The sequence below is a fragment of the Gopherus flavomarginatus genome, chromosome 3 (genome assembly GCF_025201925.1).
Source record: "Gopherus flavomarginatus isolate rGopFla2 chromosome 3, rGopFla2.mat.asm, whole genome shotgun sequence".
Classification (NCBI taxonomy): Eukaryota; Metazoa; Chordata; order Testudines; family Testudinidae; genus Gopherus; species Gopherus flavomarginatus.
The window spans coordinates 66,060,097-66,081,298 of record NC_066619.1 but is presented as its reverse complement, the minus strand read 5'-3'; the positions used below and the strand labels follow the sequence as shown (position 1 = coordinate 66,081,298).

The 21,202-nt window shown below is 41.6% G+C and overlaps 1 protein-coding gene across 11 annotated transcripts in view; it reads right to left on the bottom strand.

Annotated features, from left to right (window-relative positions):
- PAM (peptidylglycine alpha-amidating monooxygenase) overlaps positions 1-21,202 on the bottom strand; it is an 843,699-nt gene that overhangs the window by 66,755 nt on the left and 755,742 nt on the right. For all 11 annotated transcript variants that reach the window (XM_050945654.1, XM_050945643.1, XM_050945642.1 and 8 more), the window contains 4 exons: positions 21,085-21,152; positions 16,659-16,739; positions 16,290-16,366; positions 15,080-15,183 (listed from right to left, as the gene is read on the bottom strand). In XM_050945654.1, coding sequence (XP_050801611.1) covers positions 15,080-15,183; positions 16,290-16,366; positions 16,659-16,739; positions 21,085-21,152 — 330 coding nt within the window. The remainder of the gene's footprint in view (positions 1-15,079; positions 15,184-16,289; positions 16,367-16,658; positions 16,740-21,084; positions 21,153-21,202) is intronic.

Genomic DNA, 21,202 nt, shown 5'->3' with positions numbered 1-21,202 from the left:
TCCACCCTCCAGACTCTGCTCAGGGCAGGTAAAGAGTCTTCAGCTCCCCGGTCTCCCCGACTGGGCTCCAGCAGCCAGCCTGGGCGGGGCCTCATGGGGAAGAGGAGGGGCAGCGGTGGGGCCTGTGGCAAAATGTGGATCAGCAGGCCCATTCACTTTCAAAAAGTGGGAGGGTCATGGCCCCCTGACCCCTCTCATTCCAGAATCCCAGGTTTTGTAATGATTTTGCTGGAATATTAAAATGTTGCAACTTAAAAGATTTTTCTCCTGTTAATCAAAAAGTGATTAGACTAAATTCTGGAGAGGAAATAGGGGCTAAACATTGGTAAACAGAGAAACAGTGGGACATAACTGGACTGAAAATTCCTAATATTCATCATTTGCCTGTCTTAGAACAGATCCTTAAATGTCTTATTCTAGGTAACTAATTTTAATATTTTCTTCAATTTCATAGGATTTAGTTAAGGCTGCTTACTTTCCCCAAATATAAACTGTCTGATTATTTGTTAATAAACAACAGGATCCCCTTGCCCCTACACAAACAGTTTTAGGTATCTAATAAGATATTAAAATTGAATTAGCTACACTTTGGGGAAATAATATACATTGGTCCTAATTTACCAGGAAAAAAGCACCCACAGAGGTAGTACACCCCCAATGGTGTAATCTCTGTTAAAGCTTTTCGCAGAGAGATATACAGAAGAGATTGTACTGGAAGTCACCAGTTTCTCTCTTGTATTATATCATTTGTGGTACTCTCTTAAATTTTTTTTTCCTTTCTATGGAAACAGATATTGTTAATAATTGCGATTATTTCACTTAGTCTTGATCATGGCATCCCCAAAGGTGACTAAATAGTGGGAGCCATACCCCTGAGTTGGCAGCAAGACAAACAATTAGCAAGAGCTCGCCTACCATTTCTGGACCAAGTATTTTTAGTAATTTTTTAAATAAAATTATTTGGTGGTCCCGTGAGGGTGCTTACCCAGGCATGCCGCGTGCCAAAGGTTGCCAATCCCTGCAATAGTGCATTATGCTTTGTGAATGTGTGAGCAGATGATCAAGTTGCTGACTTGCAAATGTCCCTTATGGGAAGCTGCTAATGCAGCCCGCACTCTGGGGGAATGCATTAGTTAGTACTCTGACAGTGGGAGGTGCCGCTGCCAGGCAAAAGCATAAAGCAATGCACTGGGCCATCCAGCTAGATACTCTCTGGGCAGACACTGCCTGCCCCCTAACCCTCTCTCCATAAGCAACAAAAAACCTGGTAGACTTCTGAAAGTACCTAGTCCTATCCAAGTAGAATAGCAGTGTCCTTCTCACATCCAATATATGTAACTACTGCTCCACTCTTTCCGTATGAGACTTCGATAAGAATACAGCCATATTGATGGTTTTATTGATGTGGAATTTGAATATCACTTAGGCAGGAATCTAGGGTGGGATACCATTGCCCTTATGTATGATAGTTTATGGTGCTCCTGCCATCAAAGCCTGTCTCTCTCCCAGCCGCCAGGCCAAGGTAACTACTAGGAGAAAGGCAACTTTCACACACAGAGACGGAGAGGAAAATGAACATGCTGCCAATGGCTTAAATGCAGCCTCCATGAGAGGACTCAGATTGAGGTCTCACGCTGGGCCAGGGTACTTAGGTGGCAGAAAGACTGTAGAGATGCCATCCAGGAACCTCTTTGCCACTGGGTGTGAAAAGACAGAGAAGTGGTCAATCAGTGGATGTATGGCCAATAGGGCTGTGAGATGCACCTGCAAAGAGCTTAAGGAGAATACTAATGTTTCAAATGATAGAGTTACTCCAGTATATGCTAGACACCTGCTTGGTCAAGTGAAATTTTGACCAACTTATGTTGGTCCAACAAAATATATTACCTCATCCACCTTGTCTCTCATATGTCCTGGAACCAAAACAATTACAACAACACTGCAAACAACATATTCAAAGCAAAACACATGGACAAAATTTGCTTTTGCTGGGAGAAAACCCTTCTTCCTCTTGTTTTACGAGAAGGTTTGGAAGTAATGGACAGTTACCTGGTAAAGAACAAAAGAAGCAGGTCACTCCAGCAGTCATCTATAAAGGTATCTCAGGGGGAACTGGAGAAGAGAGCCATTTTGCACCAGAGCATGATAAGGGAGGCTGCTGTAGCAGGACGGAAGAAAGCAGATGGAAGATGCTACCTGTCTGCCTGCTCAATGGAACACAGATGATGCCCCAAGAACTCCGAAGGAAAAAGTGAACTAGTGAGGGACATTGTGGTTAGGATGTTTCACTGTTTTGGGAGATCTGTAATCTGTACTTTAAATGATTAAATATAGCAGGGCACTAAGATGTTAGAATAGGATGTCTGACTGCTGTGTGTCCTCGAGAGAATCATAGAATATCAGGGTTGGAAGGGACCTCAGGAGGTCATCTAGTCCAACAGGACCAATTCCCAACTAAATCGTCCCAGCCAGGGCTTTATCAGGCCTGACCTTAAAAATCTGTAAGGAAGGAGATTCCACCACCTCCCTAGGTAACCCATTCCAGTGCTTCATCACTCTCTGAGTGAAAAAGTTTTTCCTAATATCCAACCTAAAACTCCCCCACTGCAACTTGAGACCATTACTCCTTGTTCTGTCATTTGCTACCACTGAGAACAGTCTAGATCCATCCTCTTTGGAACCCCCTTTCAGGTAGTTGAAAGCAGCTATCAAATCCCCCCTCACTCTTCTCTTCTGCAGACTAAACAATCCCAGTTCCCTCAGCCTCTCCTCCTAAGTCATGTGCTCCAGCCCCCTAATCATTTTTGTTGCCCTCCGTTGGACTCTTTCCAATTTTTGTAGAGTTAAACTGTAAATCAGAAGTTTCATGCCTCTGGTGTGGAATCATGGGAGAGGGTTTTTTTTTAAATACTGGGGAGTCTAAAGGGTCAGCGGTTTGCGCAGAATGGCTAGGCATCTAGATAGCAAGTTCCTACACTTAGATGGGGGTGCCAGAGAGAAGGTCTGCGCCCTGAGTGTGTGCCTAGAGATCTGAAGATTTGGGCAGTGGCTGGACTCCATTCAGATGCCACAGGCTTGAAACACACCAGACATTCAGAGCACAGGGGCTTGGATTCTCCTCACAGCATTCCTAGTGGGTGGACTGGAATTGATGCTTGTTAGGATCTGTGCCAACAATTCCTGGTTGATTCCTTTCTGCTATTTATCAGTATCTCCTGCACTGTGCTGGAGCACGAGCTCTCTGACAGCATCAACCAGTAAGTGTCCATGCAGTCAGGGGGAGGGAGTGGAGACCTGGGTGCAGAAACCTGCCCTCATTCTGAGTCAGAAGATTCAAGGTCACCAGAAGAGAGGCTGGGGGCACTATGAAGAAGTTGCGCAGCACTGAATACCAGGTCTGTCTTGGCATGCTGGGCCAGGAAGATCACTGTAGCCCTCTCATGCTGGATCTTCTGCAACACCTTTGGGAGCAGCAGAACTGGGGGGCGGTAGGGAGGGAAGAAAGTGTAGAAGAACACCTTTATCCAAGAGAGGAGGAATGCATCCAACCAGGACACTGAGTCCTTTCCCCCACTTAGACAACATCTGTGACAATCAGGTCTTTGTGTGAGGTCCCCCATTTGCAAAAACCAAGAAGAGACCCTCTCAATTAATTGAACATTCACGATTCCTCAGGAAATGTCTGCTCAGATTGTCTGCCACTAAGTTGTCTAGCCCTATCAAGTCAACTGCTAACAATTGACATCATGCCTCATGATAAATTTCCATAGTTGCACTGCTTCCTGGCAGGGTCATAATGATCTGGTCCCTTCTTGCTTGCTGAGGTAAAATACTGCAGCCATGTTGTCCGACACCATCCAAATGGAACAGCCCTGAATGTCCAATAGGAATACTCTTCAGGCATTGTGCATAGGCCATAGTTCCAGTATGTTTGTCCATGAGGACCTCTCCACCACTGACCACTGGCCCTGGGCCAAAAGGTTGCCATATGTGCCTCCCATCCAATCATGGAAGCAACTTTAAGTATGATCCTGGATGGAGGATCTGGAGAAAATGGGACTCCACTGCAGGAGATGTGGGGAATATTTCCACCAGTCCAGAGACTGAAGGACTGATGGTTAGATGTATGCTAGCAAATCCAAATGCTGCCTGCAGCAAGTTAACAGTATCTATGCCTGAAGCTGACTAAAGTGGAACCTGGCATATGGTGTGTCGAAGGTGCTGGCTTGAGGACCATCGGCATGAGGCAGTCTCTTATCTGAGTTTGGAGCTGGACTGTAGATCAAAGCACAAGTTCTGCAAGGTCTCAAATCTTCTGGGTGCCAGGCAGGTCAAGGCCTTGGTAGCATCCATCACAGTCCCTATGAACACTCTTGGTCATATGGGCTTAAGGGTCAATTTCATTATGTTCACCAGCAGGCCCAGATGTGACAGCATCTCAAATATTATCTTCACACTGGACTGCATCTGGGGCTCTGCGTGACCTCTGACTGGTCCAGTTGTCAAAGTAGGGAAACACCTGGACACCTATCCTTCTGAATTAGACCTCCACCACTGCCAGACATTTTGTAAATAATGTGGGTGCCATTGAGAGCTGAAATGGCAAAACTTGGCACTGGTAGTGATTGTTTCCTAATGCAAACCTCAGGAAGCACTCGTGGGCTCAGTGAATTGTGCTGTGGACATATGAATCCTGAAGGTTGAGGGCAGCATACCACTCCTTCTGATCTAGGGACAGGATGCTGGATGCCATGGATACCATCCGGAACCAGAGACTTTTGATGCAGGTGTTCAGGCCCCTTATGTCCCAGGATAGTTCAAAGACCTCACTTTTTGTGGGGGGATGAGAAAATATCTTGAACAAAATCCTTTTCTCTTTTGCTCCAAGATGACCTCTTCTATGGCACTGAGAGATAAGAGGGACTGAACCTCCTGGTGTAAAATGCTTTTAGTGGCTGAGGTGTAGACCGCCAAGAACCTGAGTGTGGCCCTAGAGTCTTTAAGTGACCTCATGGCCTCATCCATCTTTTTGTAAAACAAGGAGCAACCTTCAGAGGTCCCCGATTGTAGTGTGTAGCTCCTTTGGAATTCCCAAGGATGAGAGCCCTAATGAATACAGCAGCCATTGCCCAGGAGGCTGCATCTGTGGCCCATAAGGCCATTTGAAGATCAATTTTAGTGTCCAGCTGCCCCTCTGACACCAAAGCCTGGAATTTGCTTCTGTGTTCTCTAAAGTTGCCATTAGTCATAGAACACTTTATGATCTTACAATGCAGCCAATACCTACTCTGGCACCAGGGCTTCAGCTGGAAAAGGACAAGGCGGTGTTGTCCAGACTGGGTGCTGCTGCCGTGCCCCTCATCCTTGGCATGCAGAGATTAATGGGGCTCCTTCAGGTGAGGAGAAGCCAACCTACACCTGGAATACGCTGGAGAGGGCAAACTCATGGCAAACTGAGGTTCTCCTGGAGCCCACATATGCCACTGGAGGCCACAGAGGCTGGTACCAGCTGTCGCAATACTAGTATAGATTGATACTGGGATCATAATGCTTTAGAGGCTGGGCTCCCTTCCCTGGTGTGAACATGTGGATTTGGCTGTGAATAAATATGGGCCGAGGATGACAGGAGCACTCCTCTGAGAGGGGGAAGAGTCCTCCCTGGCATTGGCAGCACCAATGGTACCAGCCCCAAGGGGCAGAGAGATCTTCCTGCAGGCAACACTAGGCCCAGGAAACTATACTGCGGAACTGACATATGGTGCTTGCATTTCTGAAGGGGCCAGGAGACTCACCCATGTGTATAGGGGGGAGGCCCTAACTCCTGGGCCACTGGGGTGGACTGAGGCTGCAGTGTTGCTTGTGCTGTTGTTGGCACCTTGTGAGGTGGAGTTGGGCCTGGTACCATGATGCAGTATGGTTCATACAGTGCTAAGTGATACCTGCAGAATGTCTGGGTCATCTCAGCTAGCACTCCTCTCAGTGCTCAGGGAGAGCTTTTCCTCAGCTTTGAGGGACCTTTGATATCTGACAACCTAGTCGTCTTATGAGGTTTAATGTCTGAGCCCGGGGAAGGTGTTCAGTGCCTCTTTTCTCCTGAGGACTTCTGCTTGGTGTCCAGCTGATCCTGGTGTTTTCTCAGTACTGAGGCTGATTTGGGAGGCACTCTTGGATCGTTCTGAAAATGCCTCAAGTGCAGACCTCAAATACCTCTGATCCCTGACAGGCTAGGGCCCACACCTGGATGCATGGACTACTTGAGAAGGAATATCTTCACATGAGACTCCCTCAAACTCTGGGTCTGCTTCAAAAAGGACCTGCAGAACATGCCTCTTGCTGAGGGGAATGAGATACATCATGTGACGTACTTCACATGAGGGGCAGGGCTTCAAGGTGACTTGTGGTCTTCCATGGGGAATCAAGGTGGTATCAGTCCCATTGGCGGATGGTAGGCTTGACAGCCCCGCAAAGATTGACTAGCTAACACTGCCAACTAACTAAAAGAGGTAAGTTTCTCTGAACAGAGCTGCTCCATGGCAGTAAGAAGGACCTGAGGATGTTGGCAGGGGGTGGCTCTGCCCTTTATACCCATCCTGAGTACATAAGGGATTGAAGGGCACCTCCCCACAGGCATTACTAATTAGAAGATTCTCCGATGCATGCATACAGGATTGTCATAAACAGATAGCTAAGGGTTAATGTCTCTTTCACCTGGAAAGGAGTAACCTGAAACACCTGACCAGAGGACCAATCAGGAAACAAGACTTTTTCAAATCTGGGTGGAGGGAAGTTTTGGGTGCGAGTTCTTTGTCCTTTGTCTTGTGTCTGTCCCTCTCGGCTATGGGAAGGATTTTTCTGTCTCCTGCTTTCTAATCTTCTGTTTCCAAGTTGTGAGTACAAAGATCATAAAACAATAGGGGTTATTGTTTTTTTTCTTTTGTATTTACATGTGTATAGTTGCTGGAATGTGTTAAATTGTATTCTTTGTGGATAAGGCTGTTTATTCATTTTTTCCTTTTAAGCAAATGACCCTGTATTTGTCACCTTAATACAGAGAGACCATTTTTATGTATTTTTCTTTCTTTCTACATAAAGCTTTCTTTTTAAGACCTGTTGGAGTTTTTCTTTAGGGGCGAACTCCAGGGAATTGAGTCTGTCGCTCACCAGGGAATTGGTGGGAGGAAGAAGTCAGGGGGAAATCTGTGTGTGTTAGATTTACTAGCTTGACTTTGCATACCCTCTGGGTGAAGAAGGGGGAGGTTAGACCTCTCGGTGCTTGTGTTTTCCAGGACTGGAAACGGGGAGGGTGGAGTCTCTCTGTTTAGATTCACGGAGCTTGCTTCTGTGTATCTCTCCAGGAACCCAGGGAGGGAACACCTGGGAAGGAGGAGGGGGAAGGGAAATGGTTTATTCCCCTTTGTGGTAAGACTCAAGGAATTTGGGTCTTGGGGTCCCCAGGGAAGGTTTATGGGGGGACCAGAGTGCCCCAAAACACTCTAATTTTTTGGGTGGTGGCAGCTTTACCAGGTCCAAGCTGGTAACTAAGCTTGGAGGTTTTCATGCTAACACCCATATTTTGGACGCTAAGGTCCAAATCTGGGAATATGTTATGACAAGGATATGCAATCACCAGCTGTGGAATATGGGGGGAGGGACAGCTCAGTGGTTTGAGCATTGGCCTGCTAAACCCAGGGTTGTGAGTTCAATCATTGAGGGGGCCATTTGGGGAACTGGGGTAAAAATCTGGGGATTGGTCCTGCTTTGAATAGGGGGTTGGACTAGATGATCTCCTGAGGTCCCTTCCAACCCTAATATTCTATGATCTGGACTATCACTTGAAGAACTCTGGTGACAGGCATGGTATAAGAAGCTTGATAATTTCTTATACTATGCCTATCACCATAGTTCTTTGAGTGATAGTTGGTAGTGATAGTTCAAGTGACAGTTGCAAGGACTGCCTGTTGGTTTCCAGATACAGTTTAAAAACTGGTGATCCTGATCTATGCATCTTTGCATACATTGGGACCAAGCTACCTCAAAAAGTACAACTCTCTACCCATGTGATATTGTGACAGTTAAGAACAGCAGAGGAACTCAAGCTTCCAGAAGGAACTGATGTCAGGGAATTTTTGAAGAGATATCCGGTACCTCTCCCCAATAAATCTTGGAAATTTCAATTACCCTGTCACCACGTGCAGTCAATTTCATAATCAGGGGCCCAAAATTAACCTTGAATCTGGTCTGTCAGACCCCGCATTGACAAATCTTTGGCACGTGCAACAAGACCCATCTATTTTCACAGGCAGTTGAGGAAGGGGCAGATTGAGGGATTTCATGAGGAAACTGGGTAGGTTTAAATTCATAAAGGAAGATGATGTGCAAGAGTTAATATGCTGGGGGTATGTCTTCTTATTCCTCTGGTTGTGTGTATTTCAAATTCTTTAAAAAGTTCCTTGAGCTATGAGCAGGCACTTTTGTGTCTACATTTGAATAAATATTGACTAAGGAGTCAATAGAAAAGGAATAGGAAAACTTGTTTCTTTGATAAAATTTAAGTTTCTCTACCACATGTAACAGAAGTCTACATAAGAGCAGTTACCTTTACACACAGATTATTTATACCTCTAAGGGGAGTGCATACTTGGATTTTTTTGTCAAATTCAGCCCTCATTATTAACAGTTAAGATAAAGAATCATGGAATAAGATTACAAATTAAGGTACAGGGTAAAGAATATTTTCCATGCTTTCCTATTAGGTCATCTCCAGACCAGAAAATCTTTTCTTTATATATTTCAACATAAATATTAAAAAACAAGACCAAGAAATTTGCACTTTGCAGAGGAATGGGCAGTACAACATTTAAAGGAAAAAAGCCACTAGATTCTAAATAATTTAAATGGGTCAAAAGATGACAAATTCAGTTTTATTTACTCAGATATAAAGTAAATAATACAGGAGAAAGGAACCAAACAGAAAAAATAAAAGTGTGATAAACAGGACAATCATCCAGCACATTGATTAGGAAAGAGAGTTTAGAGGTTATTGTAGAAAAATCATTAAAACCATCATTCTGTTGCACAGCAGCAGTTAAAAAAAATCGAAGAAGATACTAGCATGTATTAGCAGAGGAACAGAATAATAAAACAGAGTTGATACCGAACAAGAAATTTGTTAGAAGCCAGATGGAATATCGTGCGCAGCCATGAACAGTGAGACAAGATGGGTGAAGTAATATCTTTTATTGGACTAACTTCTGCTGGTGAAAGAGACAAACTTCTTAATTACACAGAGCTCTTCCTCAGGTCTGGGAAAACATATTAAGAGTGTCACAGCTATATGCAAGAGTGAACAGACAGTTCAGCATAATTAGTTAGCACATATTCTAAGGGACTATTCATGATGAAGTATATACCTCACCCACCTTATATAATATCCTGAAACTGACATGGCTACAACAACATTGCACGAACGGTCTAGCACAGCTAAGTCTTTATTGACTCTAAAGAGGTGAAATATAACTGTCATAAACAGATAGTCAAGGGTTAATAGAACAGAAGTACTTCATGTCTCTTTTGCCTGTAAAGGGTTAAGTTCAGTGAGCCTGGCTGTCACCTGACCAGAGGACCAATCAGGGGACAGGATACTTTCAAATCTTGAGGGAGGGAAGTTTGTGCGTGTGCTGTTAGTGTTTGGTTGTTGTTCACTCTAGGGGCTCAGAGGGACCAGATGTGCAACCAGGTTTCTCTCCAATCTCTTTGATACAGTCTCTTATATGTCCAGAATAGTGAGTACTAGGTAGATAAGGCGAGTTAGGCTTATGTTTGTTTTCTTTATTTGCAAATGTGTATTTGGCTGGAAGGAGTTCAAATTTGTATTTTGCTGAAAGGATTTTAATTTGTACATGTATGCTTAGGCTGGGAGCGTATTCCCAATGTCTATAGCTGGAAGACCCTGTAACATATTCCATCTTAAATTTACAAAAGATAATTTTTACTGTTTTTTCTTTCTTTAATTAAAAGCTTTTCTTGTTTAAGAACCTGATTGTTTTTTATACTAGTGAGACCCCAGGGGACTGGGTCTGGATCCACCAGGGAATTGGCGGGGAGAAAGGAGGGAATGGGGAAAGAAAGGCTCATTTTCTCTCTGTGTTAGGATTACTTTCTCTCTCAGGGAGAGTGTGGGAGGGGGAAAGAGAAGGAGGGGGGAAGGTGAATTTTCCTCTCTGTCTTAAGATTCAAGGAGTCTGAATCACAGTAATCTTCCAGGGTAACCCAGGGAGGGGAAGCCTGGGAGAGGCAATGGTGAGGGAAAGGATTTACTTTCCTTGTGTTAAGATCCAGACGGACTGGGTCTTGGGGATCCCCGGGCAAGGTTTTGAGGGGACCAGAGTGTACCAGGCACTGGAATTCCTAGTTCGTGGCAGTGCTACAAGTACTAAGCTGGTAATTGAGCTTAGAGGAATTCATGCTGGTACCCCATGTTTTGGATGCTAAGGTTCAGAGTGGGGAATTATACCATGACAATAACACAATAGTATGACCATATCTGAAGAATCTTTTATGAGTAAAGTTTCATGCAGCTGGATAAGAGAGGACCCAATGAAAGTTTTCACTGATATGAAAGAGACTGAATGCATATCAACAAGAAATTTTTATACAGTTGAAAGATTCAAGACCTATGGGACAAAATCTGAATTTTAGAGAGAAAATTCCTATTGAATTATTTTTTTAAAGTGGGTATGAAATTTTATAGGCGGCATAGGAAGCAATGATTATAGTTAAAGTTAGCTGACACTTTCCATTTTAAGCCTTCAATTGCTTATAATTTTGCCAAACTTTAACTGTAGCATGTCTCAGGCTGAATTATTCTGGAAAATTTCAGCTAAAACAGGTCAACAGTTTCTGTGAACACTCTCCCTGTTGGTGCTCAGGCAGCAAGGAAAAGAAGACTGTAGTCTTACTAGAATGCAGAGGAATGAGGAGTTGGGTCTGGAGAGGTAGCAGGGAAAGATATTGGGACTGGGATAAGGAGATGAGACTGAAACAAGGACAGATTGGAGGAAACCGGGGTCTAACTAGTGAAGCACCCAGCCCTCAGAACACAGGATTCATGAGTCAACATGCTTTACCATCAGCAAAGAGCTTTGAAACCCACTGTGTTTCTAATGTGTACTCACATCTTCCTCTAGTTGCTAGCCCACACAAAGGATGACAGTCTACTACTGCTACACTATTAACTCAAGTGGGAGAGGTCTGTGCTATGTATCTAAGGCCTGTCCACCTGATATCAGTCCTGGGACAAGATAACAGAGTAGCTCAATAAAGAATTAAAGGAGCAGAATTAATGTAGATCAAATGGGGAATCATCATCAAACAGTTGCGTTTTGTTAGCCTGGCCGTATGCTATTTAACATTTCTATTAATTACCTGAAATAAAATAATCACTGAAGGTTGGCAGATGTCACAAACACTGGAGCAGTGGTAAATAATGAAGAGAACAGTGCACTGATACAGAGTGATGTTGATTGCTTAGTAAACTGGACACAAGCAAAAAATATGAATTTTAATATAGCTAACTGGAAACATCTGGGACCAAAAAATATTGGCCATACTTGTATGATGGGGGACTTGATTCTGGGAAGCGGTGACTGTGAAAAAGATTTGGAGGTTTGGGTGGATAATCAGCTGAACATGAACTCCCAGTGTCAAACTGTGGCCAAAAGATGCATAAACAAGATGCGTAGATCCTGGGATGCATAAACAAGAGAATCTTGAGTAGGAGCAGAGAGATTAGTTTACCTCAATATTTGGCACGAGTGCTACCACTGCTGGAATATTGTATCAAGTTCTGGTGCCCACAGTTCATGAAGGATGTTGATAAATTGAAGAGGTTCAAAGAAGAACCATGAGAATTATTAAAACGTTAGAAAACGTGCCTTATAGTATCAGCCTCTAGAGACACGTCTACATGGTAAGCCCCACAGCAGTGACCCTCAGAGCCCGGGGGTCTACAGACTTGGGCTCATGATACCACACTAAAAATAGCTGTTTAGACGCTCAGACTTGGGGCAAAGCTCAGGCTCTGAAACCCAACCACCTCACTCGACTCCTCTTCATGGAGATCAAATATTTAACAATGGGCTCTTCTACTAACAGAGAAAGGCATAACATGATCCATTGGGTGGATGTTTGAAGCTAGACAATTCAGACTGAGACTAAGTCATACATTTTAAAAACAGAGTAATTAACCATTGGATTCTCCATCACTGACAATTTGTAAATCAAGATAGGATGTTTTTCTAAATAAATATGTGGAAGGAATTATTTTGGGCAAGTTCCCTGTGTTACACAGGAGGTCAGACTAGATGATCACAATGGTCCCTTCTGGCCATGGAATCTCTCTGAATCTTTAAAAAGGTTCTAACTCTGCTGATGAGCCAGTACGGTTCCATGTGATGGAATTTCTGTTTTATCAGCTAGCTTTTTAAACAACTTAGTGAAGCAGTTATAACAAGAATGTTAAGATGACAAAGTCAAGCCTCAAAAGTCAGGAAATTGGCTATGCAACTTTATTTCGGCACCCTGTACATAACAATTATGATACAGTCTTTAATAACATATTATTTGCACTTCCTAACATTTGAGTATTTGACTGTGCAACTGTAACATTCTTTTAACGTAGGCTTTTGTACGACAGAGGAAAAATAAGTTAATGGGTAAAAGCAACGGAAGCCAGAGGAGAAACAGTAAATGAGCTAGCTCAAGCAGCATTTGGGTTATCTAACAAATACAGTCCAGTGTGGATAGGACAAAATTTGATTAAACCAAGATAAAATTGTTTCTTTTAGGAATCAATGCAGATTTAGAATTATTATTCTTTGCACAAAGAAACACAATTAAACAAAACAAGATGAACCTTTTAGGCCTTGACTAGATAATTCACTGTGCATGGGAACAGGGCAACTGCAGAATCAGGGCCTTGTTTTCCAAGATTTAAACAAGGACTGCTCAGCTGTACCTCAAACAGAAGTTGTGGGCTTGATGCAGGAATTGCTGTGTGAGGTTCTATGGCTTGTGTCATGCAATAGGTCAGATTAGATGATCATAATGGTTTCTTTTGGCCTTAAAAGAATCTATAAACATTAGATAGCTAAATCAACCATTGGTATTTACTGACAAATATGAACTGCAATTATTTTTGATACATATTTCCTTGTTATATTATTTTTAAAGCTCAGTCGAGGAACAATAGAAATAAAGATACTGCTCCTTATCCATTTTCCAGGAAATAAAATGTGTAGCTCAAAGACTTGTTATTAAAATAGTCCAGGGGATTATTTTCAGTTTTACAACTTTTTCATTTGTTTTTAGGTAAGATATGTAATCCATTCATTCTTTATAGTAGTTTAATTGTGTTAGTAGTAACTTCCCAGATATCCAGTGTAATACTCAGCAATGTTAACTGTGGATTTAATTGTGTGATTGTCATCTAGGATTTTTAATACTTGGCGGTAATTTCTTCTTACCACTGTATCTTTGTACACATCCACAAAATGTTTCTGTGTTCTGTGTAACTGCTTAATGTGCATTTTCTTTTTGTTTAGTGGATGTCAAGTACAAACCACATAATGAATTTTTAAGTTTTTTTTTTTATATTAAACATTTAGCATTAGTGTCAGGGCACATCTTTTCCTAATATTTATTTCTAGCTTTTATGTGCAAGAACTATTCAAACATTCTCTTGAACTGAACAATATTTTGATTTATTGGTTTAAATTTTCATATGCAATAACAATGGATTTGTAAATTTCTACAGTATGGCTATATCATCTGGTTGGACAGATATATACTGAGAGAGAGGTAATTCCAATGCCTAAACTAAAGGAATTAGCAGAAATGAGCATGAGATACATATTACTCTTAATCATTGAAAGGATATTAGCACATACAAAAAAAATCTTCCCTAGACAAGTTATGCTCTTACTACCATTAAAAACTATATTATTGTTCAATATAGTCTTAAGGTTATTCCATAGTGGGGTACAGTTTATCCATTGTGGAAGTTTTACATTTCTTTTTTTAAATGATTCAGTTTGTATCTTACATTAATTTTGTGAGCTTTATAAAAAACAGTTTTCAAACATATTCCCTCTCATTTCTCCTTCAGTTGCTGTTACCCACACAAGTACTTTAACTAAAGAAATACGACTATCAAGTGCTGAACACCAAAATCTGTGCTGAAGTCAAGAGACTTGAGGGTGCTCAGCACATTGCAGGATTGGCCCCTTAAACGGCTGCAGTATCTAACTCCAGAAGTGGAAGACTCAACCTCTGCATATCTCTATTATATCTCACAGGGTGAAGCAAGAATTAACATTTTAAAAAATGGATCCTCACATGAGGCTATTGTGTCTATTTTTAAAATAAAAATATATACATAGTAAAATGGACAATTTAGAGCTCTGGCATTATCTCCTGCTGAGTAGCACTATTGAAAAGTAATAAATAATAAATGATTCAGAAGAAAAATTGAGTTTTATTGTTGTCTGTCAGCTTGTATATGAATGAAAGACTTCTCCAACAATACTATTTTTTCCTTTTTGATACTTAAGATTTCAAAATGTAACCCAATATAATGAACTTCGGTAATAATTACTCCTGGAAGAAAATATAAGAAAACCTGTAAGGTGTAGTTAAACATGTGCTATGCTGGCCTTAGATTATCTTGAGCCATCAAATCACAGACAATACTTGTAACTTGGAGTTTTTGAAAAAATACTCCTGTGAAATAGCCCCTTTAGATATACTTCTAAATCAGGCATTTGGCTTAATGGGTTAATTTGAGCAATGTGCTTAGAAGGGGGATTATTAGCCAAAGTACAGGCAATTATGAAGGCCAGAATGCCCTTTCCTGACTATGTTTATATTCCTAACAGTCTGGGGAGCAAGCCAAACAATTCCAATAGAATGAAGAAGTTTGCTAGGATACCTTTGAGGGGACTGAAAACATGAATGCATGTTTTACACAACCAGTACAATGGTAAAAGAGGTTTTTTGAAAAAAGCAGGTATAAAAAACATACCCTATGTGTGTCTCCGTCGTTCTACCTTCTCCTGTGAAAACACACCTAGCTGCTAAAGTATCACCAAAGTTAACGTCTACAAGGTGTTCCACAGGATAGAAGGCCTGAAAGAGAACCAAGGAGAATGGTGTATTAGAATTAGTGAACACTCTCAATAGGTGACTTCCTCTGTATTCTTATTTTATCTGTGAATCGTTTTCTAATATAAATAATTTCATTCTCTATATTAAAATAGATGCACACAAAAATAATATGAATCTGAAATTAAAGTCCTTTAAAGCTGATCCACAGAACAATTAACATAATTCTATCATGACTAATCAGACTCAGTGAAAGAAATGAATAGAACATAAAGCCTCAACAAAACTCAACTACTTCAAGTGGCACAGATCTCTCTCGGTAGCTCTCACTACATGCGTCTCAGCACAAATCATGCTGGTGACATTAGTTAGCAAAAAACCTGCTCAACACTCTATACACTAGCTCGCTGATGAATAAACAACAGCTGCTTTTGTTTGTTTTGTTTTACTCTCTGGGAAAGCTTCACAATGTTTTTAAAAAGTAAAAGTACGTCAATGATATAAAATAATGAATTATGAATCTTGCTCACAAGACTGCTCTCTGTAACACTAGATATATGCAAGGCAGTGCCAAGAATGCAGACTGCCAGTGCAGGAGCTGTTCTCCTTTGTGAAGGAGGGAGATAGGAAAGGAAAGAGAGCAACTAGAATCCCCTCTCCACCTTCTAAGTAACCAATTGGAGAAATAAAGAGATAAAGGAGAAATTTTCTGCTACTGCTTCTGTTTCCTTTCCTGCCAGCTGCCCGGGATGAGCAAAGAAAAATGGCACAAGTGTCAGAATAGCCAAAAGCAATCGTGTGTCATAAAAAACATTACTTGCTACTACATTTTGATGTCTGTATCATAATATTGCAGTAAAACACAGCAGTGTTTGGTAGTGATGGCACAAAATCACATACCAATGAAATATGACGTAAATATGACTGTCACAATATGATAATTTTGTGGCTCTCCAACTCCATTTGATGAGAAATGTTAATTACATATTATAGTCTGACCACACGAGTATACATTTTAAACACACAAGAATATATCGTGCAAAGCTAAAGCAGAAATACATAACACAGATTTAGACTTTGCTGCTTAGTCTTAAATAAACATAATTAAAAACAAGAAAAAATAAACAAACCTGTGGTAGTTGCGGACTCTGTCTACCAATCAAGGTCCACTGACCGTTTCTCACTCTGTATCCACTTACCACTTTACCTACAATAAACATTTACCATTGCATGAATGTCAGATATAATACTTTAGAAAAATCAATATATTTTGTATATATTTTTCTATTAAAGAAGTATTACTTAAATTAATAGACTGATTAAAGAAAAATATTGTAAACAATTATGTAAATTTTCTGCTCAAGTTTAAATAATGCGTAATAAGATTTCTGGATATATATTTAACTCAGATTGTAAGTTAAGGCTGGATAGCATTCCAGTTATATTAATTATAAAAAAAGAGGCAAATACTTGATATTACAGCGGTAATGAACTCTTACCTAATCGGTGTGTATGAACTCTATAGGCAAAAAGGTGCATTGGATACTTTTGATAATGGCAGGCAATATCTGCATCAACCACTGTTAAAACAAACAGCAATAAAACATTTGTAAAATGCTACTTATTCACCCAAGGAAAGTGACTTTTACAGTACTTCACTGAAACGTATACATTTGGAAGTAGTGTACAAAAATCTGCAATATAGATTCAGGTTTAAAAGGCAGTGGACAATAATCTCTTACATTTCTATAGGAACTTTAGCCCAAAATGATCGCCAAATACTTTCACAAAGAAACTGACGTACAAATTATACATCTGGATCACTTCAAGCACTACTGAGATGCATTTACTTCTGGGCTGAAACCTAGAAGCTACACTAAATAGCTCTTCAACAATTTAGAACAATACATTTGCTTATGTATTATCAGGTTGAACACTACAGAAAAAAACAGATAAGAGACAAAAAAGATAACCACACCAGTGAAACGTAATAGGCAAATTAAGCATAGTAAAAGAGAGATGATAACACAGGTTTCATCTTAAAAGTATTTAATGTGTTAAAAAACATGTATAATCACAAGGTAGTTTCAGAGAGTAAGATTCAGACCTGGACACTAACGGGCCTGTGTCTAGGGTCCTGTGTGCTGGAGTCTCTGGGTATGTCTACACTACGGGATTATTCTGATTTTACATAAACCGGTTTTGTAAAACAGATTGTATAAAGTCAAGTGCACGTGGCCACACTAAGCACATTAATTCAGCGGTGTGCGTCCATGGTCCGAGGCTAGCGTCGATTTCTGGAGCGTTGCACTGTGGGTAGCTATTCCGTAGCTATCCCATAGTTCCCGCAGTCTCTCCCGGCCATTGGAATTCTGAGTTGAGATCCCAGTGCCTGATGGGGCAAAAATCATTGTCGTGGGTGGTTCTGGGTAAATGTCGTCAGTCATTCCTTCCTCCGGGAAAGCAACGGCAGACAATCATTTCGCGCCCTTTTTCCCTGGATTGTCCTGGCAGACGCCATAGCACGGCAACCATGGAGCCCGTTCAGCTTTTTTTTTTTTTTTTTACTGTCACCGTATGTGTACTGGATGCCGCTGACAGAGGCGATACTGCAGCATTACACAGCAGCATTCATTTGCCTTTGCATGACAGCACAGATGGTTATCAGTCGTTCTGTACCATCTGCTGTGCTATTGTAAATTGGCAATGAGATGACGGTTATCTGTCGTTCTGTACCGTCTCCTGCTGTCATGGGTGCCCCTGGCTGAGGTTGGCCGGGGGCGCAAAGACAAAAATGGTATCTAAAAATAGAGTCAGTCCTGCCTAGAATATGGGGCAAGTGTACTAGAGAACCAGTGTATCAGAGAACCAGAGAGCACAGCCGCTCCGTGTCAGATCCCGCAGAAATGATGAGCTGCATGGCATTCTAGGAGGTGTCCCTGCAGCAACCCCACCCGTTGCTTCCCTCTTCCCCAAACCTTCCTGGGCTACCGTGGCAGTGTTCCCCCCATTTATGTGATGAAGTAATAAAGAATGCAGGAATAAGAAACACTGACTTGTTACTGAGATAAAATGAGGGGGAGGTAGCCTCCAGCTGCTATGATAGTCCAGGCAGTACAGAATATTTTCTTTACACAGGAAAGGGAGGGGGCTGATGGAGGTTAGCCCCCAGTTGCTATGATGAGAATGGTTACCAGCTGTTCTGTACCATCTACTGGGAATGACCAGGAATCACTCCTATTTTTACCCAGGCGCCCCCAGCCAGCCTCACCTGAGGCCAGCCAGGAGCACTCACGGGCTGCTGATGATGATGGATAGCAGTCATATTGTACCGTCTACCATGGGGGAGGGGAGGGGAGCAGATACTGCTCTTCACTGCCACAGCATCGCGTCTACCAGTAGCATTCAGTAGACATAGGGTGACATTGAAAAAAGTCAAGAAATGATTTTTTTCCCTTTTCTTTCACGGGGGGAGGGTACATTGATGAGCTATACCTTGAGCCACCTCAGACAATGTGTTTGACCCTACAGGCATTGGGAGCTCAGCCAAGAATGCAAATACTTTTCGGAGACTGCTGGGGACTGTGCCATAGCTGGAGTCCTCAAGTCCCTCCTCCCTCCCTCCATGAGTGTCCATTTGATTCTTTGGCTTTCTGTTACGCTTGTCACGCAGCACTGTGTTGTGGACTCTGTATCATGGCCTGGAGATATTTTTCAAATGCTTTGGCATTTCATCTTCTGGAACGGAGCTCTGATAGAACAGATTAGTCTCCCCATACAGCGATCAGATCCAGTATCTCCCGTATGGTCCCCGCTGGAGCTCTTTTTGGATTTGGGACTGCACGGCCACCCGTGCTGATCAGAGCTCCAGGCTGGGCAAACAGGAAATACAATTCAAAAGTTCGCGGGGCTTTTCCTGTTTACCTGGCCAGTGTATCCGAGTTTGGATTGCTGTCCAGAACGGTCACAATGGTGCACTGGGGGATACTGCCCGGAGGCCAATACCGTCAATTTGCGGCCACACTAACCCTAATCCGATATGGTAATACCGATTTTAGCGCTACTCCTCTCGTTGGGGAGGAGTACAGAAACCGATTTAAAGAGCCCTTTATATCGATATAAAGGGCCTCGCTGTGTGGACGGGTACAGCGTTAAATCGGTTTAACGCTAAAATCGGTTTAAACGCGTAGTGTAGACCAGGCCTCTCACACAATCCTATGCTTTTGTGGATGAGAGTTTCCTTTGGGAAAGACTCCAGCCTGCCTGAAGATTGGGAGCCAGAGTCTGAGGAGAAAGCAAGGCACCAGCTTGCACAAGGGACATGTTGCCCGGCAGACAGCTTTTCTACAGGGGACTCCTGTAACCAACCATCTCTTCTTTTCACCATGTCAAAACTGCTAGTCAAGTTAGAGTAAAACAGCCTATAAAGAACTGTTAAAATGGGTGAACACCAAAAGGTTCAAAGTTATTAATGGAGCTGTGAAATTGGGAAATTTTCATCTGAATGATTTTTTTTTTGACAGAAAATTCAATTTCCGCAGAATGAAAATTTTCTGTGAGAAAGTTGCAATTTTGCAGATTTTTAAAAATTTATTTTCTGTCTGAAAACGCATCAAAATATTTAGCTTCAGTTCAGATGGACTCAAATAAAAATATTAAAAAGTTTGCTGAACTGACCTAAAATATTTATTCAGTGACAGTTAAACATTAGACTGCATTCCATATGGTGGTGCATTACCACAGCGGAGTTGTGGTTAGGAGACAATGGACGCAATCAGGCATCCAAGCTACAACCCCTGTGAGGCAACATACCACCACAGGGAACTGCAAGGTAATGTTGAACTGATTCAAAATTAAACGTTAGGTGTGTTTAAAGAACAGAAACTTAACATTTTGATTTGGGAATATTAAATTTTTTTGATTGAAAATACCACAATGAAACATTTTCCCATTTCTGAACCAAAATGTTTTGGAAGTTTTTGTTTCATTAACAAATTTCAGTATTTCAACTTTTCGTCCCAATCTGGGAGAAAAACAACAGCATTTTGAAATATCAAAAATTCCAGCAAGGAAAGAAATTCCAATTTTTGACAAACTTCTTAGTAAGTAAGGAAATCTGTAGAGCAGGGGTCGGCAACCTTTGGCATGTGGCCCATTGGGGTAATCTGCAGGCGGACCACAACACATTTGTAAAAATTCGCCATTCCTGGCCAATGGGCGCTGCGGGAAGTGGCAGCCAGCATATCCCGGCAACTGAGAGCTGAGGGGGGCTGTGCCTGCGGATGTCCAATGTAAACAAAATGTCTTGTGGCCCGCCAGCGTATTACACTCATGGGCTGCATGCCAAAGGTTGCTGACCCCATTGTAACTGATTAAGAGAAAGATCCCAGCAACTTCCGATTTTTCAGTAAGTTGCAGATGAAGTCAGAAAAGGGATAAAGAGTGAAATATTGCAATTTTAGACATTAGCAATGTTTCTGCATGTATAACATTTTAAGAGAAAAAATAGTCACCTATTTTTGGCCCAGGAAGTGAACTTTTTATTGGTAAGTGAAATGTTTGTTTCTGTAAGGGGAAGAACTAGGCCAAAAAAAAACCCCCAAAACAAAAAAATCCACAGCCCTTTAATAGTTGCCTACTGTTTGTGTAATTTTAAAAAACAAATCCAGAACAACTTTCAGATTATGTTACATTGATGATTATTCTTCTATACCATACTGTTAGGCTCTTTGAACCTAGCCTGATGGAACAGCAATATAAATAGAAGAGAGTAGGTATTTTTTAGTATTTATTTTAGTTAGCAATAAACTCTTTCACTTATGATTTTACAATTTAGAGAGAGTCTGTGAAATTATTTTCCATATTAGACAGATGAACACCAGAAGATAAAAATTACACAGATTGCTTTATAGGGTTCTTGCTCACCTTTTTCCCCTGGTGGTATAACAGTATTCACAGACATCATAAGATACATGCCAGCAATCAAAGGTTGCCTGCAGAAAAATAATGACGACATTTACCTCAAAGCTCTATAAACCAATTA